This window comes from Pseudonaja textilis, chromosome 3 (genome assembly GCF_049901715.1).
Source record: "Pseudonaja textilis isolate UNSWEBS1 chromosome 3, rPseTex1.2, whole genome shotgun sequence".
Lineage (NCBI taxonomy): Eukaryota > Metazoa > Chordata > Lepidosauria > Squamata > Elapidae > Pseudonaja > Pseudonaja textilis.
In genome coordinates this window covers 200,771,019-200,793,639 of record NC_141992.1, presented here as the reverse complement: position 1 = coordinate 200,793,639, position 22,621 = coordinate 200,771,019, and the positions used below count along the sequence as shown (strand labels likewise).

The following is a 22,621-nucleotide window of genomic DNA, read 5'->3' as shown; positions in this document are numbered from 1 at the left end:
AGGGGTCCCCTCTGCTGCTGCCTCCCCCCTCCCAGTACCTTGGAGATGAAGATCCCCTCGTCGGTGGGGTCGAAGGGGTTCCCCGCGTGGCCCTTGGCGCCGCCTCGGATGCTGATGCCCAGTTTCTCTCCAGGCCTCTTTTCAATGCAAATCTCCTGCCAGGACACACAAACGGGCGTCTTGGGGGGCACTCTGTGGGGCCGAGGAGGCTCTCTGGCCTCGACCAAATGGGGCCAGAGCTTCCCTACCTCCATTCCAGGCGGGGGAGGGTCTCGCCTAACCACCATCCGCAGCTCCGGGCTGCTGCAGAGCAGAGCGCTGACGGCCTCCTGGTGGGTTGCCTGGCGCAGATCGAGGCCGTTCACCTCCAGGATCCGGTCTCCCACACGCAGGCCGCCGCGGGAGGCCAGGCCGTGTGGAATGACCTGCACAAGGGGCAGCAGGGAGGCAGTTCTGCCGGAGAGCCCCTAAAGCGGGCCCCAGCCCCCCGCAGCCCTCTCCACTCTCCTGGGGGGGGGGGAGGAAAACGGCGCCCTTCTGCTGGGCGCCTGAGCACCCGGTGGGGGGTGGGGGGGAGAAGAGGGGCGGCCAGCGCTTCTACCTTGGAAATGAAGACTCCCGGCTCGTGGATGCCGAAGGGGTGGCTGGAGTGGTCACTGCCTCCTACGATGCTGAGGCCAAGGGGCCCCCCGGCCTTGACCAGGCAAACCTCCTGCAAGCACAGGCCGGGGATTCCGTGCGGTCACTGGGGGGCCAGCTGCCTCCTCTCCCGGTGGGGGAGGGAGCCCAGAGGCCCGTGCCAGCCCAGAGCAGCCCCGGCCACCCACCTCGGTGGGGTACTGGCTCTCCGTGCCTTCGGGCAGCTGGCTCCTGGGGCGGCACACTGCCGCCTCCTCCAGCAGGGTCTCTCCTTGGGGAGGCAGAGGCGGTGGCGAGGAGGCCAGGGGCCCTCGTGGCCCCACGGGCAGGTCCTTCTCTTGGGGTGCCGCCTCTCTTTCTACCAGCAGAGCAATGGTGGGCGGGGAGGCGGTCAGCAGGGCTACAGCCTGATCGTGCCGGGCTTCCGTCATGTCCACCCCGTTGATCTAAAAGGGCGGCAAATGAGCGTTAGCAGAGGGGGAGGGGCAAAGGCAGGCTCGGGGTTCCAGAAGGGAGCCGGTTCTATGCTGCCTCCCAGCGGCTCACTCATGGAGGTGGGGGGCACCTGAGCTGTGGGGGGACAGGGAAGTCACCCCATCTAGCAGGGAAGGTGTGGGGGCGCAGGGAGACGGAAGCTGGCACTGACGAGGCCGTCTGGGGCTCCCTTCCCCAGCATGGCTGTGGGGCAGGGGAAGGAAGGAGCTCTACATGGGGTGGGGGTCAGGAGAGACTGGCTCAGCCGACGGAGCTTTTTCCGAGCGTCCAGCGGGGGGGTCCCTCCACCTCTCCGGCCCTTTTGCTCACCAAGATCACCCTGTCGCCCACTTGCAGCGTCCCTTCCCGGTGGGCAGCCCCTCCGTCCGCAATCCGGGAGATGAAGATCCCCTGGGAAGGAAGGGCCGGATCAAGGGGGGGTCTCCCCATTCGAGGGAGTGGAAGTGGGGGCCTCCGCCCACTGGGAACATGCCCACGTCAGCGGGACCCAGAAGTAATCCTCCAGGGGAACAAGGGGGGGGGAGGGTCAAGTATCACCAGCAGGAAAGGGCTCCCCCCCCGCTCTCGTCTCACCGTGTCCCCTGGCCGGTACGGGGTGGAGCCCTTGCCCCCGGCAATGCTGAAGCCCAGGCCCCGCTCGTTCCGCACCAGGCAGGCTGAGAGTCGTTCGGTCTGGGTGGCGTCCTTGGCCCCTGCGGCCAAGAGCAGCCCTCCACGCCATTCCCGCGGGCTGTAATCGTCTTCAGGCCGCAGCGGTGTCACCGTGATGGCGTTCTCAGGTTCCACCATCCGCTCCCGCAGAACCGTCATGGAGACGCTGCTGCCCGAGCCCCGCAGGGCTTCCACCGCCACGTGATGCTCAGCGCCGTGCAGGGACACCCCGTTCACCTGAGGGGCAGGGAGAGCCCCCTGAACGAATGGCCCCCAAAGCTCAGGACCTCCAGGCGGCTGGGCCAGGGACCAGCAGGGCAGAGCAGGCAGTGGCTGCTGGGATGGAGTGGCCACCAGCCCCACAGCCCTTTGGCCAAGGCAGGCATCCCTGTCCTGCTAGCAGGAGGAACAGCCGGCCAGCACCGCTGCCCCCAGCACCGCGGCTGCCCCCATGATCCTACCTCCAGGAGCTTGTCCCCCACGCGCACCCCGGCCTGTGCTGCAGGGCCCTCCTCTGACACCCGGGAGATGAAGACGCCCTGGGGTGGGGGGGAGAAGGGGGAGAAGTCTCTGGGGACTGTCCCAACAGCCACCCCAGAGCCCCCCACCCCTGAAGGGCTGCCCCGACTCTCACCTCATCGTCCCCCTTGTAGGGGGTGGAGCCTTTGCCCCCCGCAATGCTGATGCCCAGGCCGCCTGTCTGCCGCACGATCGTCAGAGCCAGCTGGAAACCAAGCAGAGGGGGTGGACGGGGACGATGGGTGCAAGGGAGGGGGGGGCCTGCCCTCGTCCTGGGTTGGCCAGAGGACCCACCGCCCAGGGGGCCCACCTGCTTCCTGGGGAATCTTCGCCTGGGAAGCCTCCTCCTCCAGAGAGGCAGCCAGGGAGGAGCCTTGCCTGGGCAGGGGTGACGGCAGAGGGGCCAGGGAGGAGGCTGGCTGTGAGGACGGGGGGCACGACTGGCTGGGAAACAGCCCCCCGGCCTCACTGCGGTAGGAGCCCCACTAGGGAGCAGAGGAACTGAAGGGGGAGGCCTGGGGGGGGGGCAGCCCTAGAGGGACAGAAGCCAAGCCAGCCAGCCAGAGACCAGCACACCTGTCACAGGCTGCTCTCGTTGCCTCCCCCCGCACCTGTGCACACTCATCTGTGGCAACCAGGAACAATGAGCAAAACTCCCCCCAGGACCCCCCCTTCCCAGAAGAGGCCCAGAGCCCCCCCGCCCAGGAAGCCAGCAGCTCCCCAGAGGACCCGGCAGGGCGAGAAGGGAAGCAGAGGGGCAGAGACAGGAAAGCGGGGGGATCAGAGCCTCAGCCCAGGGGCTCAAGTGGAGCAGCCATTCTGACCCCCCCTTTTCCGAACGCAGGAGGGAGGCCAGAGGCAGAAGCCCAGCCACCAACGCTGCACCAGGCGTGAGAGGAAGAGGGAGCAGCGGGGGAGGGGGGAGGAAGGGCTGTCTGGCCGCAGTGGGCGCCAGGCCACAGGGAGCAGCAGTGCAAGGAGCCCAGGGGCCACCACGGATCCCTCTTAGGGATGACGCAAAGCCGCCTTGTCTCTGCGGGCACCCAAAGCAGCTCCAAAATGCTGGGCCCAAGGATGGTCCCAGAGCCGCCGCCTCCGAGAAGGGGCCGCCCCCGTCAGCTTTCTGCCCCCTCCGGGCCCTTTCTTCCCTGAGGGGCTCCGTGAGCCCCCTCCCAGCTCAGGCAGAGGAGAGGAGGGGGCTGGGAAGGAGGAGCTGCCAGCGGGCAGGGTGGTCCAGGAGCCACCCCTGCACCACCTGTGGCTGGACCAGGGAGAGAGACAAACCCACCCAGCGGGGCGGTACAGACCTCTTCCTCCTCAATGCGCGCGGGCTCAATCAGCAGATTATTGGCTTGGTCAAACGACACCCCCTGTTAGGACAGCAACCGGCAGAGGCCGAGGGCAGATTAGTGGGGAAGCCCCAGACCACCACCGGGGAGAGGCAGGCAGGCAGGCAGGCAGGCAAGCAGGCAGACCCCACCCAGAACCGAGAGACCCCACCAGAGAGAGAGAAGGCGGGGAGAGAGCAAGAGCGGGCGGGCGGGGGCTCCTCCTCCTCCTCCTCCCTGTCCCATTCCCCCACCCCGACCCTGGGAAAGGCCCTTCGCTGCCCCTCTTGGCAAGGCCAGGCGAAGAGCTGCAGGTACCAGAGGCAGCTGCAGGCAACCGGAAGCCAGGCCGCTCTGGGTCTGGGACCCTGGAGGGCTCCTGCGCCAGGGACTCCCCGGGGGGAGAGAGAGCGATGAGCAGCCAAAACCCCACCTGCGGTCCACCTCGGACGCCCCCGCCCTCCGGGGGGCTGCGGGGGGAGCACCGAGCGTGGCCAGGTGCTTTTGCCATTTCCAGGCAGTGGAGCGGGTGACCCTGCCGGCCTGGCAGGGAGAAGGCCCGGGTCTCCCTCCCAGCCTCCGCCCATCAGTCCCCCTCCCCGGAAGGCCCTCACCTTGATCGAGGGGGGGACCGCTGGGCCCCCCTCGCTGGCCACCTCTGCCTGGCCCCATGCTGCCTGCTCCAGGGCCTCCTCCTGCTCCTCCGGCTTCTCCTCCTCCTCCTCCTCCTGGGGGCCCCCACTGGCCCCAAAGCCCTGCAGGAGGGCCACCACCGCCTCCGGGTGGGGCAACTGAGCAATCCGGAAGTGCTTCTTGTAGTGGGGCGTGTCCTTGCGGATCAGCCGCTGCTTTCCCGTGGGGAATGGGGGGGCCTCCTCGTCCTCGTCCTCACTGCGAACCAGGGTGTCTTCCGCAAAGTGCACCGTGGGCTGCAAAGAGACCACCACCCGCCAAGGCAGGGAGGGTCAGGCCGGCCCCTCCCAGGCCATGGGGGGAAACACAGGGCTGCCCTGCCCGCCAGGCAACCCCTCTGGGCGGCTTGAGGAAGCCACGCATGCACCCCTCGCCTGGGGAGGTTTCCCCCTCGTCAGCCCCGAGGTCTTGGCTGTAGGACGGACGGTGGCTCTTGGCAAAGGGCCCTCCAGGAAAGGAGACCGGGCTGGCCCCTCCTCTCCATCGCTCTCCGGAGGGCAGCCCCTCCGCTTGTGCGGAAGAGGCAGGGAAAGGACTCGGAGGAGCCGGGCAGGGGCAGCCGGGGGCCCCCCGCAACCACCCGGCTCTCCTTGCCAGCTCTGCTGCCAGCTGTGGGGAGGGAGAGAGGGAGGGGCCGGCTGGGCCGAACACCCAGCTAAGCTTCTGAGCTTTTCCCTCTTGGCAAAATGCATCCGGTTGCCTGAAACCAAGCTGGGCTCTGGGCAGCTTATAGAAATTGAGGGTTAATAAAAAGGAAAATGCCAACCAAACCCAGGAATTACGAGCACAGAAAAACTAAGGACAAAATGACTGCTGGGTGTTGTGACTTTTTCATCCCTAAGGTCTCCAAAAAAGCTGTGTTGCCACCAGGCTCACGGAAGAGCAACGGGCCAGAACCACCAGAACCTCCCAACATCATGGCCTCCAGCGCCTGGGCCTCTGCTTGACCCGCTGCCCTTCCTTCGCCCGCTCCGCTCCACCCTTGGGCTGCCAAGAGGCTTTCGGGGAGAAGCCGGTGAGGTGCCTTCCTTGTCCAAAAGGCCCCGGAAAGCTCGGGTCAGCGGCCTCAGGCACGGCGGGGAAAGAGACCGGGGCCCGGGGCCTTTGGGGGAGCTGCCTGGCAGGCCTCCCGACTCCTACCTCAGAGTAGTCCAACTCCGGCTCCTCCTCCTGGTCCCCCGCCGTCTCCTCCAGCGTGGCCCCCTCCTCTGGGGGCGCCTTTTCCCCGGCCACCAGCTTCCGCCCTCCCTCCAGCTGAGCCTCTGCCGCGCCCTCTGGCTGTGGCGCCTCTCGCCCCTCCTCTGGGCCTCCACTGGCAGAGAGGGTGCTACCAGAGACGTGAGAGTCTTCGCTGTGGTTGGAGGCAGCACTTAGCCTCTTGCCCTGTGTGGGAGGGGAGCCAGTTGAGGACCTGGGCACATCCCCGCCAGAATCAGAGTCACTGGGAGGCTCCCCTCGCCCACCTCCCCTGGGCGGGAGCAAAGCTGGGGACTGCGACCCAAGGCCGCTCTTCCCAAACCACCGACGCCTTTCCGGGATCCGGAGAGAATAATTGGGGGTCCTGGCAGGGTGCTTTGCAGCTGCAGCGCCCAAATGTCACCCTATCTGCTACAGAACCACCTGGCCTGGCCCAGTCTGAACATGGCCCTCAGCTGAATGACAGCCTCCCCCCCCCCCAAGGGTCAATTGTTGAGGCCCCCACTCTCCTCACTAAACCCCCCATTTAAAACCGCCCCTCTGAAGCACAAGGCAAGGAGAGGAAGGAGTGCCAAGGCCCAGGAGCTGCCCTCTTTGGACTCCTCTCCAAGAGACCAGGCTGGTGCGGAGGTCAGGGCGCATGTGAACCAGGGCCAAGCGGGCACCTCTTTGCTAGGCCACCTGACCGCTGGCAGAAGCCACCGATGCCCACCTCAGAGTTAGCGGAGTCTCGCCTTGCTGCCACAGAGGCCTCGCTGCGCCGCACTTCCATCCCTTTCTTCATGGACTTCAGCTCGCTGGGGTGCGGAGTGGCTCTGCGCTGCAGCCCCTGCCAAAACCACAGGGGTGGGGGAGGGGGCGGAGAAGCAGGCAGGTGAGGGCATGGCAAGGCCCCCTCCAAGGCTCCGGCTGCTCCCTCCAGGAAGCAGGCGGATCAGCTGCCCCTCCCTGCCAGCCAGGCTGGGGAAGCCGGTTCCCCCCACCCCCACCCCCGCTGTCCAGTCCTTCCACTCTCCTTCAGCCATTACCCTCTTCTCAGTGCCGGCTTCCTCCTCCTCCTCCTCCTCCATTTGGGAGTCCTCCAGAAACTGGATCACGCTGATCCGGTTGGGGTTGGCCTCCGCCCAGCTCTCGTCCAGGCTGTTCTGCAGGAGGTTCTCTGCAGGGGAGACCAGGAGGGGTGCTGGAAGTGAGGGCGAGGTGGGCTGCCCCACGCCCCTGGAGAGGCTGGGTCCCGCCACAGCTCCTTTACCTGAGCTGGCAGACGGCTGCTGGGGCAGCAGGTAGCAGGTGAGCACTTTCTCCCCCGTCTTCTCATCCTCCTCGGTCTGGAACTTGAGCATGGGCTGCGACTGGTTCTCTGCCAGCCAGAGGGCCTTCAGGTGCAGGTTGGTCAGGGCGAAGGGCAAGTGCTGCAGCCTGCATCCATGGAGAGCCGTCAGGGAGGAGCCTCCCTTTGTGTGCGTGTGCGTGCGTTTGTGTGTCCGTCCCGCGTCCAAAAGCTGCCACCTTAAATGGGGAGGGCATCTCCTCTGACTTTTCCCCCTACACTTTTTTTTTTTGGGGGGGGGGGCTGGGAGAGCTCTGGGCAAAGTGAGCTTCCCAGGAGCCAAGTCAGGGGAGGAAGCCCTGTAATGCACTTGTCCCTGCGGCACAAATGGCCGTAACATCAGGCATGGTCCTGTGGTGACTCACTTAATGACCGGATCACTTAGCTTATGTAGTGACCGGAAGCCAAGGACTATCTGCATTACTATTGCGCTGATGACTTCATTTACTCTGAGCTGCATGGCAAAAGTGTCCTGTTCATTACAATTCATTAAACAAACAATCCAACGAAATATTTTTCCCAGTCGTCAACAGGGAGGAGAAATTTATATTCTACACCCTCAGACCAATTTCTTTTCCATCTACTTGTTCACTTATGTCCAGCTTTTCTAAGTAGGCTGGAAGAAATATCTTTATCTGAGGTTTTCAAACATTTTTATTGCAGGCTGTGGGCTGTTTCGTTTTCAGCTCTAGCAATAAAAACAGGTGCATCCACGAGCGAACAGCCTCTCCGGGGACCTCCTGCTATTCCATGGAACATAGGTTGGGAAGTAGGATTGCTACCACCAGCTTCGAGCTGATACCCCGTCCCAGAGAGACTGTCCTCGGGCAGCCTTCGCAGGCCAGGGAGCTACGCCTTTGGGAGGAGAGCAACCAATTGTGGACAACGGAGGGAGCTCTGACCAGCAGAGGCCTACCCTTGGCCCTGGGCCCTTCCAGGGCAGAGGAGTGCCAGTGGATGCTTCTCTGCCTGCTAATTCAGCCAGCCCTGCAGGAAAGCAGGAGTGAGCGGAAAAAGAGATGGCAGCTCCAGAGCCGCCCTGGAGGAAGGGCAGCCCTCAGGCCTTTCCCGAAGGCTGACAAGAAACCTTGTAGGACGAGTGCCAGCCCTTGCCACGGCGTGGGGCTCTTTCTCCTTGTCATGCCCCTGGCGGAGACTGACTCTGAGGAAGAGGAGGAACAGCCAACAGGGAGTGGGAGTGTGGCTCCAGAGGTGGTTGAGGAGGCTGGGGAAGGGCAGAGGCCGGCTGGGCAGTCAGAGGAGGATCCAGGCCCATCCCCTATCCATCCTAGGTCACGCAGGGAGGAGAGGATCAGGGAAAAGCGAGGTCTACTCAAGAGGAGATTACCATGATCCTCCTCGTGGCTTGCAGGTGGGAACTATGTATATAAGTTTGTAACTGCGCAGTCAGAATTGCTTGAGTCAAAGTTTAGTGTTTTACTTTGAAAGAGGTTTATCTTTGCTGGCGTTCTTCCCATGGACTCTCCTCGGTTATCTTTCTGGAATGTATGATTAATTATCTCGGCTTGCTTCAGAACTCTCGTCAATGCGGTTTGTTTTGGTTTTCTTTTTGCCTCATTATATTTGTGACTTTAAACTGTGCCTAATAAAACAGTGAAGTTAAGTTGGAGGCATTACTGGACTTTAATGTATGTTTTGGGTTTGGGGTTATTTTGAGAGACTACGGGTCATCACACTCCTTTGGGAAACGTCACAAGGGCTAGGGTCCCACCGTGGCTGTGCTTCACGTCGGCTGAGCATGCTTGTCAGCAGCTGCACAGAGGGGGAAGGCGGCCAGTGCACCCACGCAGCCGGGCCCCGGGAGAGGGCCAGGACGGGGTGGGTGGTGGGTGGGAGGGAGGCTCCTAGCCAGTGGGCCTAGCCAGATGAGGCCCGCGGAGGGGGGGAGACTTGCAGAGCTCCTGCCGTCTTAAGAGCAGGAGCGCTGCAAAGAGGCTACGTTTTCATCGCGAAGGGACGCTGCAACGCCTGGAACTTCGGAAGGGGCTCGGGTGTCCCTTCGCTCAGCCATGCCAGAATTCTGAAGGGTTGTGGAACAAACAGTTGTAAGTCAAGGACAACCTGTCTGGCTTACCCGCGTGGCTCTTGTTTATACTCAGGCTGCGAGGCTAATTGCTAATTGCTCCTGAGATTTTCACTCACTGATTGGATTTCAGGTGACGATGGGCTGTTTCATTCTAAGCATGAAATCGATACGTTTTACGGCATGTCCGAGAGAGGCTCTCTGCCCAGTCACTGGCAAAAGGTTGCCCTCTTTAGCCACCTCCAGGCCCTCCTGGAAACAAGGCGGACACACACACCGAGGGGGGGGGCGGCTCACGAGGGGGGCTGTGCGTGTGCCCTGGGCGCCAGTTCTGAACCAAGCCTGAACGTCTTCCCTCCTGCTCCCCACTTCCCCACCCCAGCCGTACCGGTTGCCTGCTACGTCCAGGACGTGCAGCTCAGTGGTGCCAGCAAGCTCCGGGGGCAGCAATTCCAGGCGGTTGTCTCGAAGGGAGAGGACGTTCAGGCTGCTGCAGCCCCCAATCTCTGCTGGAAGCACCGTCAGGCGATTCCGGTCCACGTTGAGGTTGGTCAGCTTGGCGAGTTTCCCCAGAGACCTGGGGAGGGTCTGAGAGCAGAGCATCCGGGGGAGGCATAAGACCGCCACTCTTGGCAGACCGGCTAGCCCACCTAGAGAGAGGCTACCTAAGGCACAGAGCAGGCACAGCCCGCTTGCACACCCACCTGTAGCAAGTTCTCGGTGAGGATAAGCTCCGACAGGTTTGCACAGTCCCCGATGGCCTCGGTCACCTCGGTGAGACGGTTCTGGTCCACCTTCAGGATGGAGAGTTGCTTCAGCTGGCCTGAGCAAAGGTCAAAAGAGGACAGGTGACCCTGCGCAGCCGGGGAGGCTCCAGGCTGGGCTCTGCAGGAGGCGATGGCAATCCCTCCCTCAGAACGGCGGTGCCATTCGCATGGTTCACGGGGATTAACAACGGAGCCATTATCTGGGAGTAGAGGAGCCGGAAGCGGCCCAGCCGCTTCCTGGAGCAGCCCTTCCCCAGTGCTCCTCTCCTCAAGGAAAGGCGTCCAAGGGCAGAAGAATGGACGTCCACTTGGGCGTCCGAGGGCAGAAGAACAGAAGCCGTAACTGATTGGCCCCCAGGGCGCTTCTATGCTCCCATCCTGGCACTTAAGCATCTTATGCGCCTTTAGCAGGAAAGTGCAGCCGAGACAAACGGTACAAACAATAACAATGCCAGCAAGATAGAGGCATACCGGAAGGTGGCTGGCTTGAAAATAAACAAAGACAAAACAAAGATTTTGACAAAGAATATGCTATTAAGGCAAAAGGAAGAACTGGCGGATGTATTAAGAATCCAGGTCACGAATAAGATCAAGTACTTGGGGATACATTTGACAGCAAGATGTAGTACACTAAAAGAGAATAACTATATATTAAACTTAAGCAGCAGATAGCGCTAGATTTGGCGAAATGGGAAAATTTACAACTGTCATTAATAGGGAGAATATCAACCATGAAGATGAATATACTACCCAGAATTTTATATTTGTTTCAAACAATTCCAGTTAGGCTTGGAAAAGAGTACTTTGAAGATTTAAATAAAATTGTGTTGAAATACATATGGCAAGGTAAGAAAGCGAGAATAAAATTAAAACTTTTCCAAGATGCTAGAATAAGAGGAGCATTTGGTTTGCCTAACTGGGAGTTGTACTACCAAGCTACAAATTTGATGTGGGTTAAGGAATGGATAACATTAAGAAATGCTAGATTGTTGACACTAGAAGGACATGATCTGTTGTTGGGATGGCATGCTTTTTTACGGTAATAAAGGAACTAAAACACAGGGCTATTTTAGAAGACATTATATACAGGAGTCTCTGTGGTTAAACTGGGAGAAGACTAAAAGGCGATGTTATTTGAAAATTCCAGTCTGGCTATCGACTATTGAAGCATTTTCTTATCCTATAATATACAAAAGGAACAAACAGTTAGATATGGTGAAATATTGAATGAAAAGGGTGAACTTAAATCTATGCAAAAACTAGAGGAACAAGGTATAAAGATGAATTGGTTTTCATATGCACAAATACATTCTAGGTATGATAAAGATTCTAAAACAGAAGGTTTCTATGATAAATTGACTGATTTAGATAAGATTTTGACAGGTACTGATGAAAAGGTGATTAAAAAATTGTATGGATATCTATTAGAAATTAAACTAGAAGAAGAACAAGTTAAAGAAACAATGATTGCTTGGGGGAAGAATTTTGGATATGGGATTGATTTAGAGAAATGGCAAAAACTGTGGTCTCAAAATTATAAAATGACATCGTCAACAGCATATAAAAAAAATTTGTATAAGATGTTTTACAGGTGGCATTTTCCCCCAACAAGAATAGCAAGAATGCTCAAGAATAAATCTGAAAAATGCTGGAAATGTCATCAAGTACCTGGTTCATATTACCATATGTGGTGGGCTTGTGCAGATGCCAAAAAATATTGGACTAAAATCTACACATGGTTGGAAAAAATGACAAAAAAGCATATAGACTTGAAACCAGAGATATTTTTACTGGGAATTTTACCTGAAATATATGGTGAAGAATTGAAATACCTGATTGTAAATGTCTTAACAGCGGCTAGGATTGTATTTGCCAAAAACTGGAAAAATGAGAAAGCGCCATCACAGGAGGACATTATTAAGAAAATATTGGAATGAGCTGAAATGAGTAGATTGACATTTGAAATCAAAGAACAAGATGATAAACAATTTTATAAAATTTGGGATCAATTCTATCAATGGTTAGACAATAAGATATGTAGATTTTTAGAATGAAATATGTAGATTTTTAGAACATAATATATAAAAATGTATTTTTTTTATTATATCTACAAAATGATTGTAGGATAGATCTGAGATGATAATTTGAACTGTCTCAAAACAAATTAAATAAAATATGGATTATCTTGTAAAACATGAATGAATAATACTATAGTCAAATGATTAATTAATAATGATATTAATGTATTTTGGAATATTTGACAATATGAGAGTATATACAATGTAATTGTAATTGAAGACTACGAAGTGGAAGAACAAAACAATTTGTAAACCAACCGACACACTGTATGTGCGTGTGTGTGTGTGTGTGTGTGTGTGTGTGTGTGTGTATATATATATATATATGTATGTATATGTATATGCAAGATGGCTTGATGTTTTTGTTTTGTTTGTCTACGTTTGTCTTAAAGAACAATAAAACTTTATATATATATATATATATATATATATATATATATCGAGAAAAAAACAACCCAATGCCAGCAAGGACTTTTAATTTGGGCCGAAAGCTTGAAAGGTTTTACTTTCCTGAAGCCCTTTTCCCAACCAACCATTTCTTTCGCCTTCCGCCCCCTGAGCAAGATTCCGTACCGAGGAATGGTTCTCAAAGACGCTCCTCCCAACTCCAGAAACAAGGAGACAGAGAAACGAGAAGCAGATTTCAAGGCCGAAGCCACTGCAAGACAGCTTCCTTCTTTCCAAAGCGCCCCGCCCCCCCACTCTCTCGAGGGTCGTCCCCCACCCCCACGCGTGGCCACACTCACCGATGCCATCGGGAATCACCTCCAGCAAGTTCTGCGACAGAAGCAGGTCCGTCAGCACCACCAAGCCGCTGAGCTCGTTGGGCAGCTGCTCTAGCTTGTTCTCAGAGACGTCCAGGCACACCAGCCGGCGCAGGTTGCCCAGCTCCTGCACAGAGTGAAGCCAGGCAGGCTGACTCGGCTGGCTGCTCCTGAGGCCACGCCCCAACCACACCACCCACGGACAGGGAGGTGCAGGAATTCTGCCTGTATAACCACCAATCCCAGCACTGTGTGGTCGGGGAAAGCCTGCGCACCCCCCTTATGCGCCCCACTTTCTAAAGGGCTCAGGAAGAGCCACAGAGAGCAGAGGAACAATCCCCTCTGCCGCCTCTGGTCCCTGCTGCAGGCGCCAGGTGCCCACCCCGCGGCCGAGCGAGGCCTCGCCGGGCAGCAGCCAAATTGCAGCTTAGCACCTCTGGGAAGAGCTGAAGACCCCCTGCCCCTCGAGCCCTTTCCTTCTTCCAGCTCCCCAGCCTCACCCTGCCCTGCCCAGACACCTGGCGGGGGACTCTCGGGGAAGTTGGGGTGCAGAGCGCAATCGGCTCCAGGGTGCCCCTCCTCCACCTGCCTCTGGACACGCTGGAACGCCCCGACAGCGACACTCGGAGCAAAGGCTGCCCTCAACAGACAGAGCTGGGCTTTTAAGAGCCGGGCTTTTCTCCAGCTTGGTTTCACGTGGCATGGGCAATGCGGGGCAAACGTGGGCACAGCTCAGAATTCCCCTTCTCCAGTCTGCTCTTCCTCAGATACCCCCCACCCTGGTTTTAAGTCCAGAGCCACCTTCCTCGGGTCCCGGTGCCTCCCCTTGCAATATCTTGAGGGAGGGGGCATGGCTCACCCCACCCGTCAGGGGCAAGGCTGGCAGAACCTTTGTGGACAGGCAGAGGGGGACACCCCAAGAAGGCTCGGGGGGGGCCTGATTGCTCGGTTGCTGCTCAGCGCAAAACCCACCAACCAACGGCCCAGTTTCAATGCTCGACCTGCGCCCCACCCCGCGCTGGAGGCTGCCCAGTCCCAGAATGCAGGCTGAGCCCAGGCCGTGCCCTCGGGCCTCCTTCTCTCCTGCAGATGCAAGCTGGTCCCCTGGTTAGGCTAGGAAGGGGACGGGGCTGGCAGCTCGGGCATGGGCCAAAGCCCACCGAGTCACCCTCGGGGGAAGGGCTTTATCGCTGCTTTCTCCAGACTGAAAAGACTGGGTGGCTTGTCTGCCCTGCAGGCGGGGAGGGGAGCCCAAGGTTTCCCCTGGGCAGCGTTGCCCCCCCGCCCCCCCCACCCCCAGGTAAGGTTTTGGATCCCTCTCCTTTTCTCCCAGCTATTCAAGAATGGCAGCCACTTCTCCATCCACTGATCTAGCGGGAAGCTGCCTGCTTACAGTGGACAATCGGCTATTTCCGAAGAGAGCTCTTCAAGGATCCTCCAATCATCTGGACCCGACTATTCACTGACTTTTAATTTGCCCGTCAAGCCTTGTTACTTCCCGGGGCTTCCGTCTGCTCGGGAAAGGCCCTGGCCACGTCCACCAGCTGAGTGGGACTGCCTGGGTGGCTCATGCTAGGGTCCACCTGCCTCTTTCCACTGGCCGCCTGCACCTGGTTACGAACGCTCCTTTGCCCCTTTGGCCAGGACGCCTGAAGGGAACTGCGGGGCTCAGGGCCCCTTCCTTCACCCGAGAGGGAGCCTGAGAAGCGCCTCCGGAGGGGCCGCTCGGACTCACTTCAAAGCCTTTTCAGAGGCCTCTTGCTCTCTTTTGCAACCTTTTTTTTTTTTAAACAAAAGGCTACATTTTGGCATTTGCTTTCTTCTTTCCTCCTGGCAATCATCGTAGGCCAAACGGGAGGCTAGGACCTTCCCCGAGTCCCAGCAATTCTTGGACCCGTTTCCAGGCACTGCCTGGGACTGAGGCCAAACTACACCCCTCTGTTGGCAGCTAGACTGTGATGGGCACCGTAAACCCAGGCCCTCCAGACGTCTCTCTGGGATGGCGTGAGGGCGAGGGAGGTCCCTCATCATGAGGGGGCTGCCTGCCTGCAGTCCCCTCTGGGACTCCCTTTCCCACCCAGGCCTGCTGCTCGAAGGGGGAGGGGTCACTCTGCCCCCAGCTGCACCTCCCTCTCCGGCCCTCCTTCCCGGGATCACGGGTGGGTGGGAAGGCCCAGTGTCCCAGGACCCCCATTTATGCTCCTAGTTTCTATCCAGTTTGGAGGGACAACTGCAGGCGTCCGGCCTTGTGCCCAACTGCACCAGAGGTGCCGGACGTGGGGCCTTCCCAACAAGGCCAGCAAGACCTTGGCAAGGGTGACCGAAGCGCCCCCCCCAGCAGCCCCCTGGTTCCCTTCCCCATCCACTGGGCGGGAGCAGCGTCACCCCACTGCAGCCCAGCAGGCAACCTTTAGGCCTCCCCGAAACCTGCTCCCTGCCCGTCCTTTGAGGGAAAGCGGGAGCAGCGAGGGGCAACGGCCGGCATGAGCCCAGCCGGCTTTCCTGTCCCTGGTGAGGGGCTTCTTGCTCTAGCAGCGTCCTTATCTCTAGCGAAGCCCCTCGGCCCACGTTCCCTGGCCCGGCCTTCCATCTGGCTTTGCCTGAGCGCCCCCACCAAGGGCTTCCCCTTGGAGCTCCTGGGGGCAGGTGGGGGGCAGCCCACAAGAGGCACCCGAGGCCAACGCAGGGCGGGGGAAATACTTACCGGGGGCAGGCAGGAGAGCTGGTTCCTGTCCAGCCAGAGCTCACGCAGGTTGGGCAGGGCGCCCAGGGTGTCTGGCTGTGGAGGAGAGGAGCGCAACGTCACTCTCCGTGGCAAACACCCTCTCGGGGACACCCCCCAGTGCCTTCAGGCCCAGCCCTCGAGGGGCCTGCTGAGAGAGGAGACCGAAGCAGGGACAGGCCCTGCCCGCCCCGCAGCACCCCTCGCTTGGGTGGGAAAGGGCTGCGGAGCCAGCAGGTGAGGCTGGGGACACAGGGCGAGAGCCTGGCCGGGAAAAGAAAGGCAGGTGTGTCCGTTTCCCCGCCCCCCGTCCCCCCGCCAGCCTTCCTTACCAACACTTCAAGGTCGTTGCCCCCGAGGTCCAGCTGCTCTAGTTTGACAAGGAAGGAGAGTGACCTGCAAGCCAGAGACAAAAGTCAGGGGGGGCGTTGGGAGCAGGGGAGCTGCGCCCCCATCTCAGCTCGGACAGGGACAGGCTGGCACTCACGCTGGGAGGCACTTCAGCAGGTTCTCACGAAGCTCCAAGGTCACCAGGTTTGCCAAGCTGGGGGAGACAGGAGGGCCGGGGTTGAGCAGAAGACGGCCAAGACTACTCCCCCGGCCGGCCATGGACTCACTTGCCAACATCACTGGGCAAGCTCTGCAAGGAGACGTCGTTCAAGGCCAGGTGGCCCAGGTTGCGCAGCTGGGTGAAGCCTTCGGGGAGCCTGGGGAGAGAGACGCAGGGAGACCCTGGAGGGGTGCAGGGAGCTGGGCAGATGGAGCCCCTCAGGGCAGTTGGTGTTTGGGGCCCTCACGACCCCAGAGGAAAGGGAGCTGGCTGAGCTCGGCCCTGGCCATTTTGGCCTCTACCAGGGCAACCTCCGCCCCCGGGCCTTTGCTCGTTTGCCTCTCCAACGGAGCACCCACACGGCAGCCCCAAAGCTCCCGTGGGGCAGACCCTCCATGCAGCCGCCAGGTCCCCTCCGGTCAGAGGGGTCCTTCCAGAAGGACAGACAGACACCCCCAGGCAGCCGTTTCTCCCCTACCTGGACAAGGGGTTTCCGCTGAAGTCTGCGATCTCCAGGGACTTGCAGAACTTGATGCTCTCAGGAATCTCCGGAATGTCTGGAGCCGAGCAGCCCAAGGAAGGCAGGCAGGCAGGCAGGAGTCAGCGAGGGAGACGAGCTCAGAGCGAAGCAAGCCCCCCACCCACCCACCCCGCCGCAGCCTAAAGACTGGACCACCCTGGGTAGCCAAACACAAGCCAGAGAGCTGCTGCTGAGGCTGGAGCCCCGGAGCTCCACTTCGCTCCCGATGCCCGCAGGCCAGGCCCAGCACAGGCCAGGAAGACGGCGGCAGCTGCCTCCACCCGCCAGGCACGGAGATACCCACCGTTGCGGGAGATGTCCAGCTCCACCAGCTGCATGAAATTGGCCACCTCGGGAGGGAGGCGCTGGATCTCATTGTCACTCAGGCCCAGCCGGCGCAGGTTCAGAAGTCGGAAGAAAGGCTGCGGGCAGAGAGGAAGGGGCTGCTTACCGGATGGAGGGAAACCTCGGCCAGCCCCCATTCCAAGCACCCCCCTCCCTCCCTCCCTCCTCCCTTGGGAGCGGCTCTGCCTGCTCTTCTTGCCGGAGGAAGCAAAGGGGCCACGGCAGCTCAGCGCGGACTGGAGGGAAGAGCAGCCTTTGGTGACCCCTTTGCACCCAAGTCCAGAGGAAGCCTCAACAAGGGCCACACCACCCTTGAGGCTCCCCAGAGCAGAAGGTGACTACTGGTCCTTCACATGCAACCTCATGGCTGAGCCAGGCAGGGCCTCTTCGGGTCTCTGGCTCCACTGTCCAAGGACGCTGACCCCGACCGACGGCCTTCAAACACCCCACCTCTCTTCCTGCAAATGCTCAACATCTACCTGGGACAGCAAAACTTTCAGACCAAAGAGCCAAACCCACCACTGGCGCACAAACCTGTTTTCCTTGAAAATGACACGCATGCGTTCAAGAGCATTCGGTAGAAATGTCCACTTGAGCCTGGCCTGGAACTTGTGCGTAAGCGATTTCTATTGTCTTTCACAGTAAGCCTCTGGCTACGTCTTTTAACTCTCAGCTCTTCAGCCGAGAAATAACGGAGTTCTTTTGCTTCCTTATGGTAACAGCATAATCAATTTGGTTTCTGTGTGTTTCACTGGTGATATTTACATATAAACATCATTTTTTGGGGGGTGGGTGGGAGGGTGGGGTCTGAGTTACCAAGAAAGCAACAGATTGACAGAACCTTTTACAAAAGTTTTACATTGTCCTCCTTAGCATTTCTAACTTTGCCATTCCAGGCTCCAATCACACCTACATGTTTCATCGATTTCAACTTGAGCTTGACCCCCAAACTCCTCTTCTTTTGCATCAGGGATAGAAGCATAAACTTAAATGGTGGTGTTCAGGGACTGCCCCCGTGACTGCATCGTGCCCAAACATTGTCCCTGATACCTCTTTCCTGGTTAGAAAAGCGACGCGGTTCCTTCTCTGGTTTTCATGCCTTGAGTAGTAAACAACCGCGTCTGTTTGAAAGTGTCCTGTTTGAGTACATTTCAGTTTGATGATGCTCCAAGATGTTGCCGTGTGGTCCTTTCACCTTTCACAGTACTGAGCCCTGCAAAGTCAGCCTCCCAGGCCAATTTAAACCCGGGCACCCACCTGGAAGCACCTACCTTCCCTGCAGAGGCTCCACTGGGGAGCCCTGGCAAGCCTCTTGGTTCATTTAAGGATGGTGAGGGTCATTTCACGAACCAAAGCAAACAGTGAGCCCAATCTCCCTTCATTTAATGACCGATTGATTTGCTTAATGAGCGGGGTAAAAAAAAAAAGTCATAAACATGAGCCCCGTTCATTTTACAAAGAGTTGACTTGTGACCCTGATGGACAAGCTCCCTTAGGGTTAAAAACCCGAGGGCTGTCTGCACCCTGAAAGGTGCTCAGCTGCTCTCCAAGTGCCCTATGACCCGAGGGGCGCATCATCCAGCAGTGCTGCCCTGTGTCGCTGCTGCCCAATATACAGTAAGGGCCTGCTTGTTTTAGCCGGGCAGCTGGGATACCCCCTTCGCCTTGAGTGATCTTGCTGAGATTATACACTCCTGGCACCCTTTCCCTTGTCCCACCCAGGGACAATCCCCCACCCCACCTGCTAGGATGGGGCACCGCAGCAGGATGCTAACCAATACATGGGCTAACCACGCAGTGCAATCGCAAAGAAAGCAAGTGCCACTCTAGACTGCAGCAACGGAAGCAGAATATCAAGATCAAAAGATGAGGTTGCTTCTCAATCAAAGCACTTAAGTCTGGAATCCTAAAACCACAGCCACATCTAGTCAAACATCCTGCATCCCGCTCCGTCCAGGAGAGCTTCTCTGATAATCTCTCTTTAAAGACCTGTAGTAAAACAGCTCCTTTCCTGTGACGGCAGTCTGTCCCGCTGGCTGACATCCGTTGCCATGCTGAGGAGGTCTAGCCAGATTCTCCTTTCTTGCAGCTTCCCCCCCCCCCGCCACTTCTGACCAGCTCTGGGGGGGGGGGAGCTACAGAACGAGCCCACTTCCTCTTCTGCAGGACAACCCTCCAGGCGTAGGAAAGCGGCTGTCCTCCCTCCACCCCTGGACGCTAACAAGAATCAGCAGGCCTCAACTCAACTCTTTCCTCCTTTCAGCCCCTTGCTGGCCCTCTTTGGCCTGGCTCCAAGCAGCACCTGGGCTTCTTGGATTGGGAGGGGGGGGCAGGACTGGACGCAGGACTCCATAGGAACCTGGGAGGCCAGAGAACAGGGACCACTTGCTCCTCCACCTGGATTCTATGCTCCTGCTAGGTCCCCCTTAGCTGCTCCATCCGATTCCTGCCGGATGCCTAACTTGAAGGAAAGACATGGACCAGCGGGGTGGGAGCCGCGCTGCCTCTCCCAGTTTTGCTCACTGACAGCTCTCCCTCCTTTCAGGTGAGAATAAAATTCCCAAGGACACACTCCTACAGTTCTTGTGCTCCCTCTTGCTGTGGTGACACAATAATCCTGATCCTTCCACTCACCAAGCACCGATGCAAGCTTCCCCTACACATTAAATTAGCTGCGGATCCACTCTGTAAGTAAATCACATCTACTTTCTCTCTCTTTTTGGACCGCGGCACTCCTAAGCGTTGGTTTCAATTCCACTCTTTAACAGACCCACACCAGTTCCATGCAAATCCCTAAAATCTTCTCACTTCCATTCCTCCCAAGTCGTTTCATTTCTACTCCTTCTGCTGGAGGTTCTTTATTTGGTCATCTTCCCTCACATGCAAAACAGTTGTTCTTTCAGTCTTCACCGCTTTGCCTCTTTTGTTCCTTGTTCTCTTTCACTATTGTTTTTTGCAACTTTTTCTCTCAATGTGCATATGATTTGTCATTTGTACATTTTGCAGCAATCCTTCCCCCCTCGTTTAGAGCCCCCCCTCACATCTTCATTCCACCATGCTTTCTTTTTTGCGTTTCTCATTAGCATAGCTCCCACCCGCGAGTGAGCGCTCAATAGGCCATGGAGACCATAGAAAGAAATTGGAGACAATGGGAAGAAAGCCGCTTGCATGCAGAAGTGGGTGACCAGGACAAAAGGACATTGAAATGGTCTGGCTGTGCAGAGAGGAGGAAGGATGACCAAATATATGCAAATGGTATCAGCCACGAGAGAGTCGCTTCACTTTTTCTGTGTGTGTAAATTCCCACCCCCCCACCCCCCCAAGATCCACTTTTGACCCTACTAGAAAACAGTCTGCTCCACGTTTAGAATGTTTCATTCTGGTACTAAGAGCATCCCCAGACTTTCCACATTCAATCAAATCTGCCTTTAGTTTCACAGCTTCCGCAAGTTTACACGTAAATCTAAAGTTCTTAATCCTGTACACCAGCGGGAGTTGCCATGGAATAGGGGCCCCTTACAAATCAGAGGGAGACTTATGCTGAAGCCTTACATCCGAAGCAAACTTGATCTGCGCAAGTACTCCCCAACCACCATTCTCATCCATTTCTGGGTCCCGCCTGCTCATCCATCCACCTCATCCGATGGAATATTTCTACCCTACATCACAGGCATTCAGGACCCAATTCCTGCCAATCCCCGTCTCCGGTTCTTCCATTATCACCACCCACCGGAAGGTAATAAGGTGCAACTGTCCCCCACTTAGAGAGTCTTACTCGGGGTCCCCCCCTCCCCATCAAAAACTGAAGGCACCAGTCCACAGTTCGACTCTTTCATCGTTCATAAAAAAGACCCGCGACGCCGCCGACTCCATTCGTCGGCTCCATCCATCCATCCATCCATCCACTTTCCCCTTTCTCGCTCCAAGGCGCACGCAGCATTTCGGTACTTTCCTTCTTGCCCTGGTGAATTCCTTGCCACTGGAGGCCGCTGACTTCTTCCGCAGGCCCAGCTTGTCATTTTCCTACGCCGGGCGTCCTTCCCTCCCTCCCCGCTCCCTCCGCCCCGCTAGACAGGCGGCCCGGGCGGAGAGAGCGGGGCCCCTCTGGCCGGGATCCCTACCGGCGGGGGGCGGGGGCGGGGGCGGCGGCGGCGCTTGGGGCACCTTCCGGGCTCTCCGGAGGCCCAGGAACGAGGGGATCGGGGTTCGGGACCAGCCGCGGGAAGGAAGCCCAGACCAGGCGGCACCGACTCTCCTCCTCCGCTTCCAGAGGGAGAGGCAGGCGGGCGGCAGAGCAGGAAAGCGGACGGGGAACCGGCCTCGCACCCACCGTTTCTGCCAAAGGTCCCAGAGTTACGGCCACCATCCCCGGCGGCCGAGGGGAAACCGGAGAAGAGGCGGCCGGGGGCGGGGGACTCAGCCCCACCCACCCACCCTAATCCCCCCGTCAAACAGCGACAGGTGCGCGGGGGGTCGGGCGGGCAGAGGGGAGGGGCGGGGCCTCCGAGCGGGCGACCCCCCAGCCCAGCCCAGCCCAGCCCAGCCCGCGCGAAGAGCCCGGCGGGCCCACCTTGGGCAGCTCGCGGAGCTGGTTGGCGTCGAGCAGCAGCTCCTCCAGCGAGCGGCTGTAGCGGTAGACGTCGTCGGGCACGGCCTGCAGCGAGCAGTGCCGCCGGTCCAGCGTCTCCACCTGCCGGTTGCAGCGCCACAGCGGCGGCATGCAGCGCAGCATCCTCGGCGCTGGGGCGGGCGAGCGGGCGGGCGGGCGCACACCGGGCCGCGCGGGCTCAGCGGCCAAGCCGGCGGCGCGGCATCCCGGCGGCAGGTCTCCTCCTCGCCATCCGCCGCGAGGCACTCTGGGACGGCGCCGCCCCGCCGCGGAGGACTACAGCTCCCAGAGCGCCCGGCCGGAACCATAGACCGCACGGCCTAGCGCGTTCCGCCGTCTGCGCAGGCTTCGGGGCCGCTCCTTCCCCGCCTCTCTGTGCCCCGCCTGGCTCTTCCTGCGGCCCAAGGCGGCGCCCCCACTCTCCGGAAGAAGCGGGTCTCCGTAGGCCGATCCGGTTCAGCCCTCCGCGGAAGGAGGTCGCCGGCTCCGGGCCCTTCCAACGCCGTGTGGCGACCAGATACGCTCGAAAGAGGCGGTGGTGCCGCGAGTGGCCGGCGCAATTCCGAGATGGCCCCCTTCAAGGGCCGCCCCGCGCGGAGGGCACGGCAGTAGTCCAGCCGGGAGGACGGGCCGAGCTGCACCGGCAGGATCGCCAAGCCGGCCCCGGGGAGACAGCACCCACCCCCCCGGTCCTCAGACCCAGGGCGGAGCCGGCACTGGCCGTAGGCGCCCTGGGCTGCCGGTCCTCTCCCGGCGGCCTCCGTGAATGGTGCGGCGGAGGAGGGGCAAGAACCCGGAGCCCTCCCGAGCCCTGGCGCTTGATCTATTCCCCCCCCCACACACACACACACGACGATGGGAACCAGCCGGAGGGAGGGAGGCAGCCCTGCAAAATGCCGCCCTTTTTAGCCCCCCAGCCCCGGCGGAGGCAGCCCAGGTGGTCGAACCTTCCCAGAGGCCTCCCTCTCCAGCACCACCCGCCCTCTTTCCCTCCCGCGCCTCAGCCTGGGAGGGGAAAAAAGGGGGGCGGGACGACAGGGGACCCCCAGGATCCTCTGAGCGATGCTCCCCCAAAAGGGAAGGGGGGAGCCCAGACCGACACTACCCAATGGGGTCGAGTCCAAGGATGGGCTCTGGAGAAGCGGACGTGTCCCTCCCAAGGAAGAGGCTCCTCCTGTTTCTGGGCTTTTTCCTACTGCTGGGATCACCACCTCCTCCAAACCGGACCCTGCAGGAAACGGGTTTCTGGAGCAAATAATACAGCTGGAGGCTCTCCTTGTGTTTTGTGTAGTTGGGGGGAAAAAGGGTATGGTGGTTCAGAGATGGAGCATGTATGCCAGCTGGAAAGCTGAGAGTCCGGGGTTCCAGGC

The 22,621-nt window shown here is 58.9% G+C and overlaps 1 protein-coding gene across 11 annotated transcripts in view; it reads right to left on the bottom strand.

Moving 5' to 3' along the window:
- The window catches only part of SCRIB (scribble planar cell polarity protein), a 37,455-nt gene extending 15,952 nt beyond the window's left edge, over positions 1–21,503 (bottom strand). For 6 of the 11 annotated variants that reach the window (XM_087931915.1, XM_087931920.1, XM_087931916.1 and 3 more), the window contains exons 1-23: positions 21,213–21,503; positions 16,602–16,719; positions 16,256–16,334; positions 15,845–15,934; positions 15,715–15,771; positions 15,560–15,623; positions 15,210–15,284; positions 12,488–12,632; positions 9,601–9,719; positions 9,285–9,484; positions 6,775–6,941; positions 6,551–6,681; positions 6,235–6,351; positions 5,466–5,708; positions 4,247–4,561; positions 2,420–2,509; positions 2,247–2,324; positions 1,708–2,022; positions 1,444–1,524; positions 828–1,085; positions 602–712; positions 249–425; positions 39–155 (exon numbers count right to left, since the gene is read on the bottom strand). In XM_087931915.1, the coding sequence (XP_087788041.1) occupies positions 39–155; positions 249–425; positions 602–712; positions 828–1,085; positions 1,444–1,524; positions 1,708–2,022; positions 2,247–2,324; positions 2,420–2,509; positions 4,247–4,561; positions 5,466–5,708; positions 6,235–6,351; positions 6,551–6,681; positions 6,775–6,941; positions 9,285–9,484; positions 9,601–9,719; positions 12,488–12,632; positions 15,210–15,284; positions 15,560–15,623; positions 15,715–15,771; positions 15,845–15,934; positions 16,256–16,334; positions 16,602–16,719; positions 21,213–21,374 (3,309 nt within the window). In that variant the 5' untranslated portion in view covers positions 21,375–21,503. Of the gene's footprint in view, positions 1–38; positions 156–248; positions 426–601; positions 713–827; positions 1,086–1,443; positions 1,525–1,707; positions 2,023–2,246; positions 2,325–2,419; positions 2,510–3,611; positions 3,675–4,246; positions 4,562–5,465; positions 5,709–6,234; positions 6,352–6,550; positions 6,682–6,774; positions 6,942–9,284; positions 9,485–9,600; positions 9,720–12,487; positions 12,633–15,209; positions 15,285–15,559; positions 15,624–15,714; positions 15,772–15,844; positions 15,935–16,255; positions 16,335–16,601; positions 16,720–21,212 lie in introns of all 11 variants that reach the window. The other 5 variants (XM_087931911.1, XM_087931913.1, XM_087931918.1 and 2 more) reach the window with 2 other exon arrangements.
- Between the last annotated feature and the right edge of the window lie 1,118 nt (positions 21,504–22,621).